Genomic DNA, 26,428 nt, shown 5'->3' with positions numbered 1-26,428 from the left:
AACAACAGTTAGAAACAGATTCACAAAGACTTCAAATATGAAACAGTCATACATAAACTATAAATTAACTATTACTGCCACATTAAAAGACAAAAGAAAACCTTGAAAATTTTGTAGGGAACTAGAAACCATAAAAACATGTATAGTAATTAGGAAGCAAAAAAGTCGAAAACTGCCAAAAATGTAATAATCATGTTTAACAACATATTAGACGCAGCTGAAAAGAGACTAGTGAACTAAAAATTAAATGAAAAGACACTACCCAGAATGCTCCATGTACAGAAGAAAACCTGAAAATCTAGATGAGAATGAAAAAGCAGAGGAAAAAGGAGAAGGTGTAACATAAGTTTAATTGGAACTAAAAAAAGTCAAGCAGAGAAAACAGATCAGAGGAAATATGAGAAGATAAAGTATGTAGGAATTTTCCTTGAGAAAGAATACTTTATGGCCATCTGACACCAGAATTCTCCACCCAAACCACTATGCATCACTATATACAAAGTACAGATGATTTAAAGGGGGGGGGGGATAAATTCATGAAGTAAATTCCGAAGAGTTTGACTAAAGCAATTATTTAACTTGACATAAAAGATGATAAAGAGTAGGGCTCCTGGGTGACTCGGTTGAGCATCCGACTCTTGATTTTGGCTCAGGTCATGATCTCAGTCAGGGTCCTGGGATCAGTCAGGGTGGTGGGAATCCCTGCTCAGCAGGGAGTCTGTTTCTCTCCCTCTCTCTTTCCCTCTGCTCCTCCCTGTACTTGTGCTCTCTCTCTCTCTCAAATCTTTTTTTTTTTTTTAAGATTTTATTTATTTATTTGACAGAGAGAGACACAGAGAGAGGGAACACAAGCAGGGGGAGTGGGAGAGGGAGAAGCAGGCTTCCCGCGGAACAGGGAGCCCGATGCGGGGCTCGATCCCAGGACCCTGGGATCATGACCTGAGCCGAAGGCAGATGCTTAACGAATGAGCCACCCAGGTGCCCTCAAATAAATAAATCTTTAAATAATAAATGATACAGAACAATGTAAAACATAGAAAACACATTGTGTAACCATACATGGAGTCAAAAAGGAAAGTTCAGTTAATTTCAGAAGGCAGAAATCATTATAGGGCTCATTTTTAGACCATTTTACTATTAAAATTTTTAAAAAAGCACAGGCAAACAAAATCTACTAATCATAACAAAAATTCACCCACTTAGAAGTTTTAAAACATCTTAAAGTATTTCTTGAATCAAAGGAGAATTCATAAATGACAATAAAAAACACTGAAAAACACATTAACAGCACAATAGATGTAGGTATCAAAACCTGTACATAAATCTCAATTTGTATTCAAAGGCAATTTATTTTGAGTATATTTATTAGAAATAAAGACTAAAATGAAAAACAGATCCAAATAATCAAGACATAAAAGTAAAAGGGAAGAATTAAAATATTATGAGCAGAAATCAATGCTATAACACAAAAAAGCAGAAAATAAAGTCCCAAAGGTGATTATTTTGAAGAGGAGAAAGGTGACTAATAGTAATTATAAACGCAAAACATGGCACAGTATATTGCTATGCACTTCACATATTTCAGTGCATTTAATCTTCCCAACTACCTTCAGGTAGGTAATACACTAAAATCACTGTACATTAAATTTCTAATGACAAGCAAGATATACTTATGAAGAAATAACTGCTAACAACCACAAAGGCAGTTTTAAAAACAAGTTGAACTTTTTATTTGTATAAAAAAAAATTGTATATACGAACTCAAATTTTAAAATCATAGGTTCCTTATGAATTGAAATATACAAAAGTAAAAAATCTAGAATGCTAAGTGAATACAGATTTCTTAGGATTAATGATCAAATAACTGTCCCTAGCTACTATATCCAAATGTGTGATGATGAAGAAGCCAGCCTCTAAGGATCTTTTACAATAAAACTAAGTAAACTAAATAGAAAACAATGACACATTTGGGTAGATTTTAGTTTTATTCAAATTGTTCAAAGAATAAAGACAAAAGAGGCATAACTCAAAGATCTACTTCTTCATAGGCCATTATTCGTTTGTAAATCAATTCTACTTACATCATTAGACTTGCATTTTTCCTTGTGAGAATATATAGTCCACTCCAGAAGCATATTTACTGGTTTGGTCAAAAGCCCAGAGGCCTCATTTCCTGACCAGAAGATTTCAAGAAGAATTGCCTTTCCTGTTATTTTCAGACTCTGAGAATCTGACCAGTCATACAACCTAATGAAAATATGAATCAAAGTATATCTTTATGCCAATTTGATCACTATAGTTATTAGGCATAATATCTCTTGCCGTAATACAAAAAGATCTAGTGGTTTCTAAATATAGAATAGGCATAAAATATGAAGATTACAACATACAGTTATAATAAAGAACAAAATATAAAAAGAGTCCACAATTCAATATAATGACCAACAAATACACGCACAGAGTAATCTAACTGCATGTTTTAGAGCATACACAAAACTTACCATGAATATTATAGAGTCAATGTTAAAAAAAACCTTAGTGGAACTTTTATTTAAGTATTAAATTACTTAAGAATTGAAAAAAACATAAACCCTGAAAAATAAAACAAAATCTTACCTATCCAAATGTCTAAGTTAGTGAAAAACAAAAATGTGAACTAAAGACACATAAAGAACATAAAAAACTTTATTGCCACTGAAGAACTATGTCTGCAACTATGTTTTAAAAATAAATCTAAACTAGGGGCACCTGAGTGGCTCAGTCGGTTGAGCATCTGCCTTTGGCTCAGGTCATGACCCCAGGGTCCTGGGATCCATGTCAGGCTCCCTGCTTAGCGGGGAGCCTGCTTCTCCCTCTCTCTCTGACGCTCCCCCTGCTTGTGCTCTCTTGCTCTGTCAAATAAATAAAATCTTAAAAAAAAACAAAACATAAATCTAAACTAGAAAACAAGGTGACTCTTTGGATGTACATAAATTAGAAAAATGGTACATAAAACAATATAAATACAGAAAATTTTTTCTTTGTGATTAAACTTACTTTTGGCTCAGATGTCGCACTTCACTTTCCACTAAATTAAAGAAAAATTTGAGCAGGGTCAGGTGGAGCACTTTTGTGCCAATAATATTTTTTGAAATTTGATGGCAAAAATTTTCATTGTAAAGGCAAGACCTGAAAAACATGAACCCAGTAATTTGTGACATACAAACAATTCAATGAATATCCTGCGGACAAAGTCTTTCAGAGTTTTATTAGAATTCTAATGAAATTCCCTTCAAAAAAATATAAAGCTAATCAACAAAATTTTATCAATATATTTTCTTCCTTTAAAAAGAAAACCATGTCAAAGATCTCATGACATTGAATATTTAGTAATACAGATCTAATTTCTCTATTTTTCAATGATTGTAATGTTTAATAGCCTAATGGTACTCTCTTTGTATTCTTTATTTCACTGACAAAGAACAAAAAATTATATATTACATTATGCTTTCAATTCAGGTGAACAGCTATACTCTCAATTTATAAATACTCTCTTAAAGTCCTCTTCTTACTCAAGATTTTTTGTTATTATTTTTTAGTAAAATGAAGGTCATTTAGGGCTCTATTTTTTTTTTTTTTTTTTTTTTTTTAAGAGAGGGAGCAAGCATGGTGGGGTGGGGGCAGAGGGAGAGGGAGACAGAATCCCAAGCAGGCCCCAAACCCAGCACGGACACCAATGTGGGCCTCAATCTCATGACGGAGATCGTGACCTGAGTCTAAATCAAGAGTTGGATGTTTAACCAAATGAGCCATGGAGGCACCCCCACTTGGGCTATTTTCTAAGAGTTTAAAAAATTTAATATCTATTTCTTTCTTTCCATCTACTCTAGCAGTCCTGTCCAATAGAACTTTCGGTGATGATGGATACGTTCTATTGAACACATGAAATGTGAATTGTGCAACTGAGGATTTGAATTTGTAATTTTTTTTTTTTAAGATTTTATTTATTTGAGAGAGAGAATGAGATAGAGAGAGCATGAGAGGGGGGAGAGAGGCAGACTCCCTGATGAGCAGGGAGCCCGACGTGGGACTCGATCCCAGGACTCCAGGATCATGACCTGAGCCGAAGGCAGTCGCTTAACCAACTGAGCCACCCAGGCGCCCTGAATTTGTAATTTTTTAATCTTAAATTTAAACATTGTCAAATGTGGGTACTGGCTACTGGATTGGACAGCAAAATTGTATATTATTTTTTTAAAGAGAACATACAATTACACAGAAGTCTAGGACTAAGAAATTCTAGGTAACAATATGTTTTATAATAATCTTCCAACTTTATTATCATTTATATAAACAATGTACTTGTAACTTTCTACGTCTGTCTCCACCTTTCCCATCTTCTTTTTGAGTGTCACATTGTCAGGTTAGGAGGGTCCTTAATGATTATTAAATCTAACAATATTTAGTATTTGAATCTCTTCTAGAGGACATTCTATGTCTATATAGGTAGATTCTTTGAGAACTGCCAGAGATGGATATCATAATATCTTTCATTTAAAAAATATATATATATGTATATATAACAGGGCGCCTGGGTGGCTCATTTGGTTAAGCGTCTGCCTTCAGCTTGGGTCATGATCTCAGGATCCTGGGATTGATCACCATGTGGAGCTTGCCACTTAGCAGGGAGTCTGCTTCTCCATCTCTCTCTGCCTCCTCCACTCGTGCTCCCTTTCTCTCCCAAATAAATAAAATCTTTTAAAAAACCCCACAATTATGGAATATTTCAAATATGTTTAAAAGTAGACTAATATTATCCAGCTCATCTATATGCTTACCACTCCCCTAGACACCTCTCTGACTCCCAGTGAACCAAATTATTTTGAAATGAAATCTGGTATTTCTATTTATTAAAAAGTCTACTTTTGGGCGCCTGGGTGGCTCAGATGGTTAAGCATATGCCTTCGGCTCAGGTCATGATCCCAGGGTCCTGGGATCGAGTCCTGCATCGGACTCCCTGCTCCTTGGAGCCTGCTTCTCTCTCTCTCTCTGTCTCTCATGAATAAATAAATAAAAATCTAAAAAAAAAAAAAAAAAAAAAAAGATTTAAAAAAAGTCTACTTTTAATTCCACCTCCTGTTGCATCAATTCATCCAAATATATATTAAGCATTTATTATGTTCCAGGTATTGTATTAAGCACTGAGAATAGAGATGCTTAAAACTGAGCATCCATGTGAAGAGATGGAAAAACATTTATCATGCAAATGGAAGTGAAAAGAAAACTGGGTGGTAATACTTCTATCAGACAAAACAGACTTTAAAACAAAGACTATAACAAGAGACAAAGGACATTACATAACCATAAAGGACATAATCCAAGAAAAAGATTTAACAATTACAAGTATTTACACACCCAACATGGGAGCCTCCAAATACACAAACCAACTATTAAACAGACATAAAGCAAGAAATTGAGAGTAATACAATAAGAGTAGGGGACTTTAATACCCCACTTATATCAATGGATAGATCAGACAGAAAATCAACAAGGAAACAGTGTCATTGAATGACACACTGGACCCGATGGATCTAACAGATATATTCAGAACATTCCATCCAAAAACAGTGAAATACACCTTCTTCTCAAAGGTACATAGACATTCTGCAGAACAGATCACACATTAGACTACAAAACAAGTCCCAACAAACTGAGAAAGACTTACATCGTATCATGCATCTTTTCCAACTACACAGTATGAATCTAGAAATCAACCACAAAAAGAAATCTGGAAACAACAAAAATACATGGAGGTTAAATAACATGCTACTAAACAATGAATGGGCCAACCAAAAAATAGAAGAGGAAATAAAAAAATACATGGAGACAAATGAAAATGAAAATACAATGGTCCAAAATCTTTGGGATACAGCAAAAGCTGTTCTAAGAGGGGAGATTATAGCAATACAGGCCTATCTCAAGAAGAAAGAAAGATCTCAAATTAACAGCTTACACCTAAGGAGTTAGAAAAAGAACAATAAAGCCTAAAGCTAGCAGAAGGAAGGAAATAATAAAGATTAGAGCAGCAGTAAATGAAACAGAGACTAAAAAACCAATAGAACAGATCAATGAAATCAGGATCTGGTTCTTTAAAAAGATGAACAAAATTGAAAAACCTTTATCTAGATTCATTAAAGAGAGAGGACTCAATTTCAGAAATGAAGGAGGAGAGAAACAACAATTTATACCATAGAAATATAAAGGATTATAAAAGAATATGAAAAATTACATGCCAACAAATTGGACAACCTTTAAAGAAATGGATAAATTCCTAAAACATATAACTTCGTAAAACTGAATCAGGAAGAAATAGAAAATCTGAATACAATGATTACTAGCAATGAAATTCAATCAGTATTCAAAAATCTCCCAACAAACAAGTCCAGGACCAGATGACTTCCCAGGTGAATTCTACCAAACATTTAAAGAGGATTTAAAACTTACTCTTCTCAAACTGTTCCAAAAAATAGAAGAGGAAGGAAAGCTTCCAAATTCATTCTGAGGCCATTACCTTGATACCAAAACTAGATTAAGACATCACACAAAAATAGAGCGCCTGGGTGGCTCAGTCGGTTAAACGTCTGCATTCAGCTCAGGTCATGATCTCAGGGCCCTGGGATTGAGCCCCGCATCTGGCTCCCTACTCAGCAGGGAGTTTGCTTCTCCTTCTCCCTCTGCCTTCTCCTCCTTGCTCATGCTCTATCTCTCAAATTAATAAATAAAATCTTAAAAAAAAAATACATTACATACAAAAAAGAAAACTACAGGCCAATTAAGTGATGAACACAGATGCAAAAATTCTCAACAAAATATTAGCAAGCTAAATCCAACAGTATATTAAAAAAACAATTCACCACCATCAAGTGGGATTTACCCCCAGGATGCAAGAGTAGGTCAATATTCACAAATCAATCAACATGACACATCACATCAACAAGAGAAAGGATAAAAACCATATGATCATTTCAATAGATACAGAATAAGCATTTCACAAATTACAATATCCATTCATGAAAAAAAAAACCTCAACAAGTAGGTTTAGAGGGAACATACCATAATAAAGGCCATTTATGAAAAACCCACAGCTAACATCATCCTTAAGGGTGAAAAACAGAGCTTTACCTCTATGATCAAGAACAAGACAAGGATGTCCACTCTCACTGCTTTTATTCAACATAGTACTGGAAGTCCTAGTTATAGCAATCAGACAAGAAAAAGAACTAAAAGGCATTTAAATTGGTAAGGAAGAAGTAAAACTTTCACTGTTTAGAGATGACATGATACTATATATAGAAAACCCTAAAAGAGTCCACCAAAAAACTACCAGAAGTGATAAATTCAGTCAAGTTGCAGGATACAAATTCAATATACAAAGATCTGTTGTATTTCTGTACCTTAATAATGAATTAGCAGAAAGAAAAATTAAGAAAACAAATAAATTAAGAAAAAGAATAAAATGCATACGAATAAACTGAACCAAGGAAATGAAAGACCTGTACTTAGAAAACTGTAAGACCTTAATGAAAGATACTGAAGAAGATACAAAGAAATGGAAAGATATTCCATGCTCATGCATTGGGAGAACCAATATTGTTAAAATGTCCATGCAATACAAAGCAATCTACAGATTTAATGCAATCCCTATCAAAATATCAACAGCATTTTCCCTAAAACTAGAACAAACAATACTAAAATTTATACACAACCAAAGAAGGCCCCAAATAGTCAAAGCAATCTTAAGAAGAATAAAAATATGGAGGTATCACAGGATGCCTGGATGCTCAGTTGTCCAACATCAACTCTTGGTTTTGGCTCAGGTCGTGATCTCCCAATCATGAGATTGAGCCCTGTGCAGGGCTTTGTGCTCAGCACAGTCAGCTTGAGAGTCTCTCCCTACCCTTCTGCCCCATCCCGCACTTGCACCCTCTGTCTTCTCTAAAATAAATAAGTAAAATCTTAAAAAAAAAAAAAAAAAAAAAAACACCAAAAAAACTGGAGGTATTACAATCCAACATCTCAAGGTTAATTACAAAGCTGTAGTAATCAAAACAGTATAGTACTGGCACAAAAAGAGACATATCGATCAATGGAACAGAATAGAAAGCTCAGAAATAAACCCACAATTATATCGTTAATTAGTCCATGGCAAAGAAGGTAAGAATATATGAGAAAAAGACCGTCTCTTGAACAGATGGTGCTGGGAAAACTGGACAGCAAAATGAGAAAAAACAAAACTGGACCACTTTCTTACACCATACACAAAAATAAACTCAAGACCTAAATGTGAGACCTGAAACCATAAAATTCCTAGAAGAAAACACAGGCAGTAATCTCTGACGTCAGCTGCAGTAACATGTGTCTAGGTATGTCACCTAAGGAAAACAAAACAAAATTAAACTATTGGAACTGCACCAAAATAAAATCCTTTTTGCCCAGCAAAGAAAGCCATCAACAAAACAAAAAGACAACCTACTGAATGGGAGAAAATATATGAAAATGATGTATCTGATAAGAGGTTAATATCCAAAATTATAAAGAACTTAAGACAACTCAACACCCAAAAAACAAATATTCTAATTAAAAATGGGCAGAAGATATGAACAGACATTTCTCCAAAGAAGACATCCAGATGGCCGAGAGACACATGAAAAGATGCTTGACATCACTTATCATCAGAAAAATGCATTATCAAAACTACAATGAGATTATCACCTCACACTATCAGAATGGCCAAAATCAGAAACACAAGAAAGAAGTTTGACAAGGACGTGGAGAAAAAGGAACCCTCATGCAACTGGTGGTAATGCAAGCTGGTGCAGCGAATGTGGAAAATAGTATGGAGGTTCCTCAAAAAATTAATAAATTAAAAAAAAATTAAATACTAAAAATTATGGTCCAGTAATTCTACTACTGGGTATTTGCCCAAGGGAAATGAAACACTAAATGGAAAAGATATATGCACTGTGTTTACTGCAGCATTATTTACAATACTATGGTATGGAAGCAACAAGTATGCATCCAGACATGAATGAATAAAGAAGATGTGGTTGATATATACAAAGGAATATTATTCAGCCATAAAAAATATAAAATCTTGCCATTCGCAACAACATGGATGAATCTAGAGGGTATAATGCTAAGTGAAATAAGTCAGTCAGAGTAAGCCAAATACCACATAATTTCACTCATATGTGGAATTTAAGAAACAAAAGAAACTAACGAAGAAAAGAAGAGACAAAATAAACCAAACTCTTAAATACAGAGAACAAACTGGGGGCTGCCAGAAGGGAGGTAGATGGGTGGATGGCTGAAACTGGTGATGGGAATTAAAGCGTAACTCATCATGTTGAACAATGAGTAATGTACAGAATTGCTGAATCCTTATATTGCTATATCTGAAACTAAAAGAACACTGTATATTAATTATAATTGAAATAAAAAAAACAGAGCACTTTTCAGAAAGTAAGAAACCGACATGAGTGACAAACTTAACTGAAAGAAAATGTCAAAATTAGGGGCGCCTGGGTGGCTCAGTCGTTAAGCGTCTGACTGCGGCTCAGGTCATGATCTCAGGGTCCTGGGATCGAGCCCCGCATCGGGCTCCCTGCTCCGCGGGAAGCCTGCTTCTCCCTCTCCCCCTCCCCCTCCCCCTGCTTGTGTTCCCTCTCTCGCTGTGTCTCTCTCTGTCAAATAAATAAATAAAATCTTTAAAAAAAAAAAAAAGAAAAGGTCAAAATTATGTAGTGATATGAGTTACAAGTTAAAGTATAATTAGGAGTTGGCCAGGTATTTGTAGGATGCAGGAATGGAGCTATATTTAGGCAGAGAAAATATAAGAGAAAAGGAATAGGCAATGAAAAATAGTTTAGCCACTGGGCACATTTGGGAAAATAATGAAGATGAAAATGGAGACATATACAGCATCTAAACCACAAAAGGTCTTATATGTTTTGCTAAGGAATTTCAATTGTTTTTTATACATGATGTGTAAGTTAATTGAAAACTTTCATCTGGGAAATGATAACATCATTTTGGAAAGAGTATACTGAGGTACTCTGGAAGATAAATTAAAGGGAAAAAACAGAATCAAGATCAATAAAGCAGACATTGCAATAGTTTACATAAGAAGCAATGACAGCTTGATGACAGTAAAGAAAGAAGCAGATTTGGAAATTAGAAAGCATGTCAGCCACATAACCCATATATCCTCACATTCTATACCAATGCTGGGCTAGTATTGTTGTGTTAGAATTGTTTACATCTCAGTCATCTTCAAAAGTAAAGGAACTGTTTTTTATTTATCATTTTATCCCCAGAGTATAGCACAGTACCTGGCTCCCAATAAGTACTCAATAAACATTTGCTGAAGAATGAATAATGCATGCTATCTAGATGATGAGCTCACTTCAAATACATCACAACCAAGACAGAAAATGAATCTTTATGAATCTCAAAGACATAACCAAAGGTCTAGCCTTTACCTGGCTAGTCAAGTATCCTTTCCCTCACTACTATGGAGCCCTAAAACTGAGCACTTGGATAAAAAGGAAGTACTTCCTAGACAAAGGCAGGCTGTATCAGATACAGGGAGTTATCAGAGAAGAAAAACAATTAGTGGATTTGGTAGAAAGAGAAACAGAAAGGATTTCCAGAGAAACATTTTCAAGACAAAGGAAAAATCTAGGAAGATGACATGCAGAGACACAAAAGCAATGACTACCTAGGAAAGTTTCAAAATTCAGATTTCCAGCTGAAAAAAATGTAACAAAAAAACACTAAAAGAGATAATGTATACAGTTACAATGTTTACACTTTTGATGTGTAAACAAAATTTGATGACCATGTTCAATAAATTTTAATTAGATTTTAATATGCACACATATAGTTAACAAAAACAATAAAAAAATAAAAACAAATAATGATTTGGCTTTCCTATTTTGTGTGTTCATTAAACTTTTTTTTGGTAAATAAACTAAATGACAAATATGACCAATCTAGACTTGGCCTTTTCATTTTTTTTGTTTATTTTTTTTAGAGAAAGGGAGAGAACGCACGAGCAGGGGGGAGAGGGAGAGAGAGAATCCCAAGCAGGCTCCACACCCAGAGTGGAGCCCAACATGGGGCTCGATCATGAGATCATGATCTAAGCTGAAATCAAAAGTCAGACGCTTAACTGACTGAGCCACCCAGGTGCCCCTCGACTTGGCCCTTTTTTGAGAGTTTTAAAATAAATATAGCACACATATTGTACACTCACATTTTCTAAAATGAAATTTACTTCTTTCATTTATATCTAAAACATAACACATAGCTTTGTGCAGTGGCAGTATTGTAGCCAATGAGGTTTATCAGAGGCGCGATTATTGCTAATTGAAAACTTTTCCCTATATCTAAAACATACACAGCAGAACTATGAGATGAAATTTAGCATACCCACATGTCAAATTCCTTACCTGATAAGCACTTCTATTAGAGACCATGCTCCTTTCATACAAGTTGGGCACTGAAACAGCTCTAAGTAATATCGTGACATGGCTGGGGACTTCCAAGGAGGATGTAGGTGAAGAAGGGCTGACAATATATGAAAGTATCGGCCAGAAAATGTATCTATGTTATCCTGTTATTTAAAAATAAACAAACAAATAAAACACTATAGCTAAAAGTACACTTTGACCAGTTACTTCAGTCTAAAACTGTAATAACTCTGACCTAAACTTTCTTGCCTAATATATGTGTTTGGACAAAGGAAATCAAATGGAAGTTATCATATTTAGCTAGTGAAATACTACAACTGAGAAGGGCACATTCTAAATACGTATCTATACATTAAGTAATCCCAGCTATTGAGACTTACATGAAATGTCCATTTTAATTTTCATGATTATAGTAAGATAAGAGTTCCCAAATGTGACCTGAAAGGAATTAAAGGTATGAAGCTTTTCATGTAATATGCTTAGTTATCACCAACATTAGTCTGACATAGCTTACACCTGTTATTTCTTCAAATTGGCAGTGTGATGAAGAACATAATTAGAAAGCTACCTTTGAAAAGCTGTTCTTACTAGCTTTCACAGTTTAAGGAATATGCTTATTGTCTGTGTATACTGTGACTAAAAATGATTATTATCAATGTACAAATGGCTTTCTAGATCACTGCTATATTTTGTTAGACACTTTACTGCCACAGAAAAAAAATCAGATAAATTTTTCCCAAGAGAAAATTATCTTGGAGATTCTAAGAAAATAAATCACTCAGAGTAGCACCTAGAAAATAGTTTAAAAATAGAAATGGGCATCTAAAGTCTTGACCTCACTGGGGGCCACCAAAGAAAGCTGATGCCCAGTCCTATAATCCTTACGGGGGGAGATCCACGCTCCCACCTGGACACACACAGGAAAACAGGCTTTCACAAAAGTGCTAGCTCTTAGCTCCACGATGGGATTATTCAGAATGAACCCCTAACGGGGTTAGTATTCCTCTCCCCTCTGCACCTTCTTCTGCATCAACCGTCTTGAAGAGGTACCCTCCTCCTCCAGAGTAGTAGTAGAATATACTTCTCCTACCCCAAACCAGACTCGGAGGGATTGAAGAATGACTCAATTTCCTCAGTGCATTCATAAAACAGTTCACCCAGTGAAGACAAGGAAGATGACTGACAATGCTGTCCTGCTTTTTCTGACATCCTGCACCAGGTAATTGTTGTTTTTTAAGTCTTATGATATAATCAGCATAATTTCACCTCCTGAATTCAGATGAATTCTGGGACATAACCAAGATCAGGCTATAGATGTCTAAAACTGAAGGCCATGGACTAGATCCTGGTGAACTCGCCAAGGTAAAGAGCCCCTGTGAGGTAATCCTATAGCACCCAATCAATCCTTGCTTTTGTGACACCCAGTCCCCAGTGTGTAACTTCAAATTCCTATAAATCCATTAAGGTCCCATTTTGTCTCTCATTGCTGGGTTAGTTGTATTATGACTACTATCTAGTAAACTGAATTTTTAGTAAATGTTCTATAGTAACTCCAAATACAAACACACACACACAAAAAAGTATAAAGAAAGAAAGAAGAAATTGTAATAGGGGGGTACTAGATTTCCTATTAAAACGAGGGAAAAAATACTGAAAAGAGAAATTAACTGTAAATATACAAAAAACGAGAATGTTCATATTTTAACATTCTTTTAAAGACTGTAAACTCTTAAGACTGCTCTTACCTGTAGAATGTTCTCTAGTAGAGCATGAAGAAGGCATACAGGAGGGATATAATGTGCTTGTAAAGAGGAAAGTTCTTCAATTGCTTCTTTAAAAAACTGTCCTTCTATGAGACTTTCAATTAAATTTAATACACCTCTGGGAAATTCAGCATTTTTAACCTAAAAAAAATAAAGATTCTATGACTCAAAGAAGAAAAAAAAATTCTGGGAGCAAATCTTAAATTAGTAAGGAGACTTAAAATTTTCTCATCTGTAAGATGAAGATAATTCCTGTCCTCACGACTTCATAGGATTGTTATGTGGTTTACAAAAAGATTATTTATACAAATGTGTTTTATAGCTATAAGGCACTACAAAAATACACATTATTAATTGATTGATTTTTCTCTGTTGCCTTAAATAGTAAAGGGAAATACTACCACTTAAAGAAAACTTGAAAGGGCATTTGCAAAGTATGGCTGATAATGAGGAGACCTCAGGCAGAGCTACATCTACACATAGTTCTTTAGGGGCAACATTATTTTTTGGTTTTCTTTTAAACGTATAAGCAAACTATATCCATTAAGATATACTAAATATATTAAGATGTCATCAAGCACAATATTTGCTATAGGGTCACAGAATCACTCTGAGGATGCATATTAATATAAACTCTAAGAGTTCCATGAAGTACATTCCCCTTGGTCAAAATATTTTTAACAGCAAAAATAACTACATTGAACTAGCCGAGAATTAAAATACTCTGAAAAGACTACGTGAAATAAACTTTAAAAAATGATACAAAGGAAATAATATACTTTAAAAAATATTATACTGAAAATTTAATCTAGAAGTAGTAATTATGAAAGCTATGGAATGTGATAACAGTGCTACATAACTTATCCATGATGAGCACAAGTTAAGTTTTTAATTCTTGTTATCAGTTTGTACTACCATATACAATTTTTTGGAGCTTTGACAGAATATTATTTTTCTTTTTCATTTCTGATTAGAGAAAGTACATTTCAAATTTGATAGGAGGCTTTGTTATGCAGACAACACATTCCTTTATATCAAAGTAACTAAAAACATCAAAACACAAAGCTTATTTTTTGACTCCATCACCACCCTACTCCAAGCCCCTTACCTCAATATTGTACACTGGTTGTTTATCTATTCTAATGCAGCTGTATCTGATAGCCTACAAAAGAGAAACCATATTACCAAAATTAAGCATCTTTTTAGGTAGAAAATTACATTTCAGTGTACAAAAATAAAACCTTGGGCAAACTTACACAATGGACTCAGGTGCAAATTAATAGCCATAATTGATCTGATACTGATACACATTTACTCAGACTAGTATCTTCCATTATTTTAAAGTAATAGCACACTCGTAAGTGTGAACATTCTCTATTTTCTCTTTCTGAACTAACTTAAAAAATAAAATAATATTCACTTTGAAGACCTGAAGAGGTCTACTGTCCTTAGATTTTAATAATTAGAAATATAAATGAGAGAACATTTTGTATAAAAGTCCACAGAAGAAAAAAATGTGGTCATGTTTTCTATATAATAACATGTAGAATCTTTCTCTATTGTTTTAAAATACCTATAATTGTGTATTTGTTTAAAAGATTATACTGGAAAAATATTTGTAACCAACATAAAGAGAGATAATATTCTGATTATATAAGGAGTTCTAGATACTATGATATAAAATAACCTAATGGAAAACTGAAAAAGAATATAAGCAAGCAGGTGACAAAGACAGAAATACACAAATGGCAAGTAAAGGTATAAAATATGCTCAAATTTACTACTGCCAAAAGAAATACAAATTAGAACAATGATAAAGCTCTGGCTTCCACTTAGGATGTAGAAGTGAACACCCATAACCCTCTGGGTAAGGGAAGAGGAAAACAAAATCTTTACCCTGGAGAAGGGAAAGAAAGGATCATGGTCCCAGATCATTAGCAATCCCCTAACACTGGGGGCAGGGCAAGATCACTGAGAAAGTCCTTCCCCCAAAACGCTAAAGGATTGCCTAAGACTGAGGCTGACCCAGGACATCAGAAAAGGGCCTCGACATCAAATATCAGGCTAGCAAGCATTTTACTTTATTTTTTTCATTTTATTATTATTATTTCTTTTAGAGAGGGAGACAGAGAAAGAAAGAGAGAGGGGAGAGAAGGGTAATGGGTACAGGGAGAGGGGGAGAGGCAGAAAGGGAGAGAGAAAATCTCTCTCTCTGGGCTCGATCTCACAACACTGAGATCATAGTCTGAGCCGAAATCAAGAGTCAGACGCTTAACCGACTGAGCCACCCAGGCACCCCAAGCTGGCAAGCATTTTAGCACCAAGATACAGCGGTCTATAGACACCTAATTTATCTGTAGCTTTACTGAGCTATAAATGGCAGAGAATTCAGCTTATTTATTAAATACAAATACATTACTGTTCATAACAAATTAATGAACAGAAAATTTTAAGGTACATTAAACATAATAATGAGTCATTACTATTATTATTATATTTTGGTTCTACTAGAGAAGGATAGGAAATATAGAAAATTTTAGTATGCCAAGTTCTACCTGAGCTCTATATATGTGCTTCCTTAACTCATTTTTTATTTCAGTAATATCCACATCTGTCCTGATATCCTTGGTTTTTGATTCTTTGGCACGATCAGCAAAAACAGAATTCTTCATTTCTTTCTGCATACATGTAAAAGTACTTTAGACAATGTACTAAAGACAGTATCATCACAAATGTTAAGTATCTTAATAAACAACAGAATACAAAAACACATTCATGCAGCATTAACCTCAACAAAGATCCTTAAAATCATAATTTATAATAATTACACACTGAAATAAAAAGTTTTAAAAAAAAAGCAAATATTTTAATTTGGAAAGTTTTACCTAGGGTAATTTTCCTTCTAACCTGTTCCCAATCTTTCTTGGAATCTCCCCCCTCAACCCCTTTGTTGCCATGGTCACACATAACATGATTCATTATTTATTTACCCTTATCATTTTTCTGAAGATCCTTCTGAATATATGCATATAAACATGCTACAGTTTAGATAAAATCAAGTTATACTTTAGAATAATTAACTCAAGAAGGATCCCATTCAAAAGACAAGCTATCTTATTAAAAATGATCTGTATTATACCAGGGAAGATCAAGACAAAAAGTAAAATTTAGATTACAATGTATTACCCAAACTATATACACATGTAGTCTTAAGGTATTTTTATTTTAGGAATTTTAGCCTCTTTTTTCAGAACCTTTGTTTCTTTTAGTTTTTGTGACATTCAGGCAAAACATATTTGAATATCCTGATTATTAATTCAGATTTCCTTGTGTATGCATGTAAAAAATACTGTCCTTATAAACCAAAGTTAATTACAACATTAGTTATGAATATCACACCAGATCAACTGAAGACCATTTTTTTTTAATAAGACATGAAGATTATATTTAACACAGCGAGCAATTATAAAATAAGATTATATGTCTAGATTATATTGTGGAAGCCAAAGAAAATTAACTGTTTAGCTTAGTTTACAAAGTTTTACCTGATCTCTATATATGTGCTTTCTTGAGGTACTTTTAATTTTGTTATGTTCAATGTCTTTCCTGGAATCTCTTTCATTTTCTTTTTTGCGTTTTTTCCTCAAAGTATAACTCCTTTGAATATCTTCATCCTTAATTTTCTTCTACAAGTATTTAGACCACAATTAAATCTCAACATGAATAATATGTGTCACAAAATCCAAATAAACTCAAGAGTCTGACTTACAACACAAGTATACAACGTTAAAAAATAGTTTTATAGAAGAGGAAATCTCATCCACTGTTAAAGTGGGTCTACATTAGTAAAACATTTTGGAAAACAGTTGGGCATTACCTGTTACAGTTAAACATGCACAGTCCTTATTACAACCCAGCAATCCACCCCAAGGAATATATCCTAAGCTAGAGAAACTCTTGAACATGTGCACCAAGAGTCGTGTAAGAAAATGTTCACACTGTTCATGGCACAAATCTTCATAACTGCAAAAACCAAGCAAGCAGACACAAACCAAGAAAATGAAACCCAAATTTACTTATATCAGTAAGTAAAATGGTTAAAGATAGAGTTGCGAATCAATGGATCAATTAAACATTATATATGCCAGTAAAAAAAAAAAAAAAGCAAGTCACAGAAGACTATCAATACCATCAATTACAAAAAGTTCATTAACAGGGAAACCTAAGCAATATATTGCTAGAGATAAGTACATAGCTGGCAAAACTATAATGAAAAACAAGAAAACAAAACAAATGCCAAGGTAGAGGTCACCCATGGAAAAGAGAGAAAAAGAGGATAGTTTGGAAATGACACACAGTAGGATCTTACAAAACTGGTAATGCTCTATTTCTTAACCTAGCTGGTGGATACATAACACTCTTTGTATTCTTTTTAAAATTGTACACAAATGCCTTATAAACATTTCTGTACACGTAATTCAGAAGAACAATTTTATGAATATCATTACATTTGACAGATTTAGAAAAGAGTTGTAAAATATAAATTATTTTTCATTTGGAAGGTCTTACCTGACTTCCACATGTGTGCCTTCTTAAGGCATCTCTCATTTTAACAAATTTCAAATCTCTGTTGGAATCTCTGTATTTTTCTTTTTTGTGATGTTCAGTCAAAAGAGAACTAACATTAACATCTTCATCATGATTTTGCATTTCTTTCTACATGTAAGAATACTTCATCAGTTAGACTGTGGATGAAACATAGCCTTAACACAACCAGTGCAAGTCACAACAGAAAAACCCACTCAGGAAGGTAGGTTTTCTAAAACATACATACAAGATTAACTACAGGGCGCCTGGGTGGCTCAGTTGGTTAAGCGACTGCCTTCGGCTCAGGTCATGATCCTGGAGTCCCTGGATCGAGTCCCGCATCGGGCTCCCTGCTCGGCAGGGAGTCTGCTTCTCCCTCTGACCCTCCCCCATCTCATGTGCTCTCTCTCATTCTCTCTCTCTCAAATAAATAAATAAAATCTTTAAAAAAAAAAAAAGATTAACTACAGTAAAGATCCTTGTAAATTGTATTACATCTTAGTTACATTAAAATAAAACAGAGAAATGTAGATTTTTAATTCAGAAAGGTTTATATTGTGTTCACATATACATTTCATGTAGGTACTTTTATTAACTTAATCTTCCTTGGAATCTCTTTTTTTCTCCCCTATTTGTCATATGATTAGTCAAAAACAGAATTTGGTTATCTTCATTATTTTATCTTTCCAAGTATTTCTTTTTTAATTTTTAAAGATTTGTATTAATTTACTTGAGAGCAAGAGAGAGAAAGAGAGAGAGAACACAGAGGGAGAGAGAGAAGCAGACTCCCCGCCGAGCAGAGAGCCAGATGCGGGGCTCGATCCCAGGACCCTGAAATCATGACCTGAGCCAAAGGCAGCCGCTCAACCAACTGAGCCACCCAGGTGCTCCTATTTTTCCAAATATTTCCAAAAGTAATTTTAGACTCTAAACCAAATAGAATCTTGCCATTATTAGGCATATCCGATAAAAACATCTCAAAAAATCGTTTTACAGAACATATAGTTACAATAAAAACCAGAGTAAGGAATATTAAAATCATATTGTTTATTCATTATACAAAGTTATATTATATATGCGTTATATATTATATATATTCATTATATTAGTTACAAGTGTACAATATAGTGATACAACAATTCTATACATTACTCAATGCTTATTATGGTAACTGCGCTCTTAATCCCTGTCACCTATCTCATCCATCCTCCCCCCACCTTCCCTCTGGTGACCATTAGTTCTCTATGTTTAGGAGTCTGTTATTTTGTACAAAGAAACTTATTTTTTTTTTATTTTTATTTTTCAAAGATTTTATTTATTTATTTAAGAAAGAGAGAATGAGAGACAGAGAGCACGAGAGGGAAGAGGATCAGAGGGAGAAGCAAACTCCCCACCGAGCAGGGAGCCCGATGTGGGACTCAATCTCGGGACTCCAGGATCATGACCTGAGCCGAAGGCAGTCGCTTAACCAACTGAGCCACCCAGGCGCCCCAAAGAAACTTATTTTTAAAAATAGAAATTTCTACCTGAACTTTAGTGTTATACAATATAAACTGATGTATTCTCATATCCCATATCTTTCATGTAATCTCCATTTGATTTTTTCCATGTTAAAAAAAAAAATTTCAGTAACTCCCATCATTTTACATTCTTTTCCGAATGTCAAAATTTTTATACTGTGGCTTATGATGCATTTTTCTCAGACAGATTAGCTCAAAAAGCCTCTTATTAAGACCATGTATATGTAATTAATCATAGAAAGCAGTCTTATAAGTCACATAAATATCAACTGTACTTCAGAAAAGCCAGAAAAAAATTGCATTAATATTAATCTGTTGTAAAGTTTTATCTAATCTCTCGTATATAATTTAAGGCACTGTTGAGTTTATGAAGTTCCAGTTCTTCAAGCTCTCTCTGTACAATTTTTGACAGTTGCAGTAAAAGCAGAATTTTTCTTTCTACTCACATTTAAAAATATTTTAGTTTAGGGGCGCCTGGGTGGCTCAGTCAGTTGAACGTCCAACTCTTGGTTGTGACTCTTGGTTGAGCTGACTCAGGTGGGGTCAGGTTGTGATCTCAGGGTCACTGTGTGCTGTGCGGGGAATCTACTTTCCCTTTCCCTCTCCCTCTGCCCCTCCCCACCTCACGTGCCCTCTTTCTCTCTCAAATAAATAATCTTAAAAAAAATTTTTAGTTTAGACTAAGTAATAACTAATAGGCCAAGGATTTGGTAAATCAACTACAGAGTCTGTTTTATAAAACACAGTATGATATTTAGCATAATTAAACATTAGCTATTTTAGAGTAGAAGTAGTAATGCCTTTTTTTGGTTGCTATTTGAAAAGTTTTACATGAGAGCCACATATATGCTTTCTTAATCTACTTTTCATTGCTTCAAGTTCAAAGTCCTTCCTGTTTGTTTTCCTTATTAAATCAGAATAGAATTCATTTGTATCATTTAAAATATTTTTGTTTGATATGCAGCATAAATACTAGACTTTAGATCATGAATCATGAATATACATATGGCTGAGAGAGAAGAATCCTTTATAAGAAATATATTAAACATTCACGGGAATTTTAAGTATTTCTCATGTGTTGAAAACACACTACATATTAGGAACTGTGTTTTTCTATATGCACATATGCATTATTTCAATAAGAGTCTCAAAAACAGATACATAGGGCAATATCTTGAACAAGCTCAAATCACAGATGATAAAACACAGAGCTGGGTTCAAATACTAGCTCTGATTTCAAAATTCATGTAATTTCTACCATACAGTGCTTCTCAAACAATTATGTAAGAACCAGAAATGTACATTTTTTGGCCCATAAAGTTTTACCTGGGTTCTATACATGGTCTCTTTTAAGGCACCTTTCATTTCAAGAAATCCCATATCTTTCCAGAAATCTTTGTTTTTTTCCTGATTGCTATGTTTGTTCCAAACAGAATGGTTCTGGGAATCTTCATCATTCTGAATTTCTTTCTGTATGTGTATATAAATGGTTCAGGCAATCAATTAAGTATAATTTCAACAACATATACTTTTTATGTTGTCCAACTTTATCTAACTGCAAAAGAAGGTAAAATCCCTTCTCCTAAATCGAAAGTTATTAAACAGTAGTAGATTCTTTCAAGGAAAATAATTCAAAACAAAGGTCCTCAATAATAAAAGTGATTTCTGTGTATCTTCAAATAATATAATGCTTTGTTGGTCTAGTAACAATCAATCCTTTTCATGAATAATCATGAACAGAAATATTTTATCTAGTTCCTGTCCAAGTTAAAGATACAATATAGATAAAAAAGTTCCAGCTTACAGATTACTTCTGATTATTTTTCAGCTTTTTACTGATAAGACTTCTCATCTACAAGTCTACTACAAAGAGGAAAAGAGGCTTAATGAAGAATTCACAGGTCTTATTTTACTTGAATAGCAATAAACAATTATTTTCACCTAACTTTATCTCAAATATTTAAATTTTTCTTGCCAAGAAATCCAAAATGAATTCATAAACCACCTACCAATGATGTTAAAGACAGTGACATATGTATCTATACATAGAATTCTAAAAGTTCAGCAAAATAAAGAGATGGAAGTAAAAATGAGTTTGTGACATATCTTACAATGTACTTAAGGAAAAGTATTATTCAGAGATTCACTACCCTTACATAGACGTAAGAGAATCACTGTCCTCCTAAGGAACAATTATGATATAAGATGAAATGTGTAAGGCCTATGGTATCATCTTTGGTTCCCTTTCTAAAGATTTTATTTATTTATTTGAGAGAAAGAGAGAGAGACAGAGAAACAGCATGAGAGGGGAGAGGGTCAGAGGGAGAAGCAGGTTCCCCGCTGAGCCGGGAGCCCGATGTGGGACTCGATCCCAGGACTCCGGGATCATGACCTGAGCCGAAGGCAGTTGCCTAACCAACTGAGCCACCCAGGCGCCCGTTCCCTTTCACTTGTACTGGGATTCCTATGTAGATGTGAGGGTCTTTTAGCAGGCTGCAATCCTCTAATCAAAGAACAATTCCTGAGAGTACCTGACAGACTTTCTAGTTACTCAAGAAAGTAAAACTGAAAACTAAGAAAAATGAAGACTTTTCTTCCTTCCTATTCCAGGCATCAAAGAAAGAATTGCTCTGAATGTACAAACAATTTTTGTTAAGGACAACTTGAAGTGGGATAAAAGTGAGTTTCTGGCTTTAAATTTAAACCTGGTTGACAATGGGAGGATAAATTCTTACAGCCCAGAGCATCAAGAAAGGTCTACAATACAGAATGAATTAATCTCCCATATAGATTCCAGTAACCCAGTCTGGATCCAGTAAAGCAAAAGAACATGCCATTAGCATTAACAACTAGGCAAGAACATACTGTTTTCTAATTCTGAATATATTTACTTATGTATCCATTTCAAGATGTTAGATACTGATCTGTGAATTAAGATGTACGACGCAAGTACCTTACATAAATTAACTAATTAAAAACCATAACCTGATGAACTATGACATTTGGAAGCTCTTTAAAATAATTTACTTTTGGGCGCCTGGGTGGCTCAGATGGTTAAGCGTCTGCCTTCGGCTCAGGTCATGGGGTCCTGGGATCGAGTCCCACATCGGACTCCCTGCTCCTTGGGAGCCTGCTTCTCCCTCTGCCTCTCTCTCTCTCTGTGTCTCATGAATAAATAAATAAAATCTTAAAAAAAAAATTTACTTTTTATAGAGTTAAATGATCAATGTATATTTTTCTCCAAATCACCAATACGCTAATTGAATATTATGAAATATATAGGAATTATTTTATCTGTAAATATTCATTTCTTATTCCTTATTTCTAATTTTTTAAAAAAATTTTTTTATAAAGATTTTTATTTATTTATTTCAGAGAGAGAGAGAGAGAATGAGCAGCAAGCATGAGCCGTGGAGGGACAGAGGGAGAAGCAAACTCCCTACTGAGCAGGGAGCTAGAGGTGGAGCTTGATCCCAGGATCCTAGGATCATGACCTGAGCTGAAGGCAGATGCTTAACCGACTGAGCCATCCAGGCACCCTTCTTATTCCTTATTTTATAAATACTCCTGAGGGAGGGGGGAAAGATGGCGGAGGAGTAGGGGACCCTATTTCAACTGGTCCCCGGAATTGAGCTGGATAGCTACCAGACCACTCTGAGCACCCACAAAACCAGCCTGAGATGTAAGAAGATCTGATCTCTACAAACAGAATATCGCAGGCAGTTGGTTTTGAGGTACGAAGCGGAGAGCTGTGATCCTGCGGGCAGATATCGGAGGATAAACGGCAGCGGGAGGGTGCCTGGCCGTGGGGATCCTACACCGCTGGTGAGGGACAGCCTCGCGTGCTGCGGACGGGGCACAGACTCGCAGACCGGTACCGTCGGGAAAGGACTTTAGGGCAGCCCCCCGGGGTGGAAAACCAGACCGGCGGGGTCGCGCGCACACGAACCGCAGGCCCCCCGGACAGAAACCGGAGCAAGAGTCGTGTGCACGGGAACTGCAGCCTCCGCGATGGAAACCCGGTGCGCTGGGGTCGCGCCGGTGAACTGCAACCCCCGGGAGTGGAAACCCCGAGCAGCGGAGTCCCAAGCACGAATTGGGAGCGGCTGGCGGTTTTAGAAGCACAAAGGGCAGAGACGTGCCCGGACCTGGAGGCAGGACTGGGAGCGCTGCGGAGGGGCGCACAACCCAGGACGCTGCAGTTTATAGCAGCACAGACAGAATCGGAGACAGTGTGACCCGGAGAGCTCACTGAAGAACAGACTGAGGTCTCTCTGCTCTGAGGCAGAGGGTTGGAAACGGTCTCTTCTGCTCTGACTGGAGGAAGAGATGCGGAAAGCCGCCAGGGAAAGGCGCCAGAGAACAAAAGCCCCAAAGACTGATTCCCGCTGAGCCCATCCCCCGCCACAGGGGCGCAGGGCAACTCTGCCCAAACAGGGTTGCCTGAGTAACAGCACGGCATACCCCTCCTGCAGAAGACAGGCTGGGAAAACAAGAGGCCAGCAACCCTAAGGTCCCAAGAAAACAGGTGCATCTTGCTTGGGTTCCGGTCAATAATTTGGACTCTATACATTCCCTCAAACACCCATCAACAGAATGACTAGGAGGAGGAGCCCCCAAAACAGAAAAGACTCAGAGATTATGACTTATGCTGCAGATTTACAAATGGATGCAGATATAACCAAGATGTCAGAGATGGAATTGAGGCTAGCAATTGTGAAGACAATGGCTAAAATGGAGAAATCAATTAATGGCAACACAGAGTCTCTAAGGACAGAAATAAAAGGTGAATTGGCAGAACTTAAAAATGCTATCAATGAGATCCAATCCAATCTAGATAATCTAACAGCTAGGGTAACTTAGACAGAAGAGAGAATAAGCGATCTGGAAGACAGTATAATAGATAAAAAGGGAAAAGAGGAGGCCAGGGAAAAACAACTCAGAATCCATGAAAATAGAATCAGAGAAATAAGTGACACCATGAGGCGTGCCAATGTCAGAATAATTGGAATCCGGAGGGAGTGGAGAGAGAGAGAGGGCTAGAAGATGTATTTGAGCACATCGTAGTTGAGAACTTCCCTAATGTGGGGAATGAAACAAACATTCGAGTCCTAGAGGCAGAGAGGACCCCTCCTAAGATCAAGGAAAACAGGCCAACAGCCCGGCATGTACTAGTAAAACTTGCAAATCTTAGAACCAAGGAAACCATCTTAAGGGCAGTTAGGGGGAAGAGATCCCTTACATACAGAGGGAGGAACATCAGAATAACATCAGACCTAACCACAGAGACCTGGCAAGCCAGAAAGGCCTGGCAAGACATATTCAGGGTACTAAATGAGAAGAACATGCAGCCAAGAATACTTTATCCGGCAAGGCTGTCATTTAGAATGGATGGAAAGATGCAGAGCTTCCACGACCGGCAGAAGTTGAAAGAACATGTGACCACTAAGCCGGCCCTGCAAGAAATATTAAGGGGGGTTCTATAAAAGGAGAAAGACCCCAAGAGTGATCTACAACAGAAATTTACAGGGACAATCTATAAAAACAATGTCTTCACAGGCAACATGATGACAATTAATTCATATCTTTCAATAATCACTCTCAATGTGAATGGCCTAAACGCTCCCATAAAATGGCACAGGGTTGCAGATTGGATAAAAAGACAGGACCCATCCATATGCTGTCTACAAGAGACTCATTTTGAACCTAAAGATACATCCAGACTGAAAGTGAAGGGATGCAGATCTATCTCCCATGCCAGCGGACCTCAAAAGAAAGCTGGGGCAGCAATTCTTATATCATACAAATTAGATTTTAAAGCCTGTAATAAGAGACACAGAAGGACACTATATCATTCTTAAAGGGTCTATCCAACAAGAGGATCTAACAATAGTAAATATCTATGCCCCCAACATGGGAGCAGCCATCTACATAAGCCAACTGTTAACCAAAATAAAGAGTCATATTGATAACAATACATTAATTGTAGGAGACCTCAATACTCCACTCTCAGCAACGGACAGATCATCTAAGCAGAAAATCAACAAGGAAACAAGAGCTTTGAATGATACATTGGACCAGATGGACCTCATAGATATTTACAGAACATTCCACCCTAAAACAACAGAATACTCATTCTTCTCGAGCGCACATGGAACTTTCTCCAGAATAGACCATATACTGGGTCACAAATCAGGTCTCAACCGATACCAAAAGACTGAAATTATTCCCTGCATATTCTCAGACCACAATGCTCTAAAACTGGAACTCAATCACAAAAAAAAATTTGGCAGAAATTCAAACACTTGGAAGCTAAAGACCACTCTGCTCAAGAATGTTTGGGTCAACCAAGAAATCAAAGAAGAACTTAAACAATTCATGGAAATCAATGAGAACGAAAACACATCGGTCCAAAACCTATGGGATACTGCAAAGGCGGTCCTAAGGGGGAAGTACATAGCCATCCAAGCCTCACTCAAAAAAATAGAAAAATCCCGAATTCACCAACTAATTCTACACCTTAAAGAACTAGAGAAAAAGCAACAAATGACGCCTAAGCCACACATTAGAAGAGAAATAATTAAAATTAGAGCAGAAATCAATGAATTAGAAACCAGAAACACAGTAGATCAGATCAACAAAACTAGAAGTTGGTTCTTCGAAAGAATTAATAAGATTGATAAACCACTGGCCAGACTTATCCAAAAGAAGAGAGAAAGGACCCAAATTAATACAATTATGAATGAAAGGGGAGAGATTACCACTAACACCAAGGAAATAGAAACAATTATTAGAAATTATTATCAACCCTATATGCCAATAAACTGAGCAATCTGGATGAAATGGAGGCCTTCCTGGAAACCTATAAGCTGCCAAGACTGAAACAGGAAGAAATTGACAACCTGAATAGGCCAATAACCAGTAACGAGATTGAAGCAGTGATCAAAAACCTCCCAAAAAACAAGAGTCCAGGGCCTGATGGATTCCCTGGGGAATTCTACCAAACATTCAAAGAAGAAATAATACCTATTCTACTGAAGCTGTT

The 26,428-nt window shown here is 35.8% G+C and overlaps 1 protein-coding gene and 1 pseudogene across 1 annotated transcript in view; one reads left to right on the top strand and one right to left on the bottom strand.

Annotated features, from left to right (window-relative positions):
• SLF1 (SMC5-SMC6 complex localization factor 1) overlaps window positions 1-26,428 on the bottom strand; it is an 83,087-nt gene that overhangs the window by 31,089 nt on the left and 25,570 nt on the right. The window contains exons 6-14 of the mRNA XM_045898672.3: window positions 20,710-20,853; window positions 17,846-17,992; window positions 16,822-16,962; window positions 15,832-15,954; window positions 14,385-14,438; window positions 13,259-13,417; window positions 11,493-11,656; window positions 3,037-3,168; window positions 2,082-2,247 (exon numbers count right to left, since the gene is read on the bottom strand). Of these exons, the coding sequence (XP_045754628.1) occupies window positions 2,082-2,247; window positions 3,037-3,168; window positions 11,493-11,656; window positions 13,259-13,417; window positions 14,385-14,438; window positions 15,832-15,954; window positions 16,822-16,962; window positions 17,846-17,992; window positions 20,710-20,853 (1,230 nt within the window). The remainder of the gene's footprint in view (window positions 1-2,081; window positions 2,248-3,036; window positions 3,169-11,492; window positions 11,657-13,258; window positions 13,418-14,384; window positions 14,439-15,831; window positions 15,955-16,821; window positions 16,963-17,845; window positions 17,993-20,709; window positions 20,854-26,428) is intronic.
• Window positions 11,349-11,479, top strand: LOC123836133 (U4 spliceosomal RNA; annotated as a pseudogene).

The sequence above is a fragment of the Mirounga angustirostris genome, unplaced genomic scaffold, assembly GCF_029215605.1.
Source record: "Mirounga angustirostris isolate CCGP_5_RB_7025 unplaced genomic scaffold, mMirAng1.0.hap1 SCAF_7, whole genome shotgun sequence".
Classification (NCBI taxonomy): Eukaryota; Metazoa; Chordata; class Mammalia; order Carnivora; family Phocidae; genus Mirounga; species Mirounga angustirostris.
The sequence above is the reverse complement of the archived record's forward strand: the minus strand, read 5'-3'. Positions and strand labels throughout refer to the sequence as shown.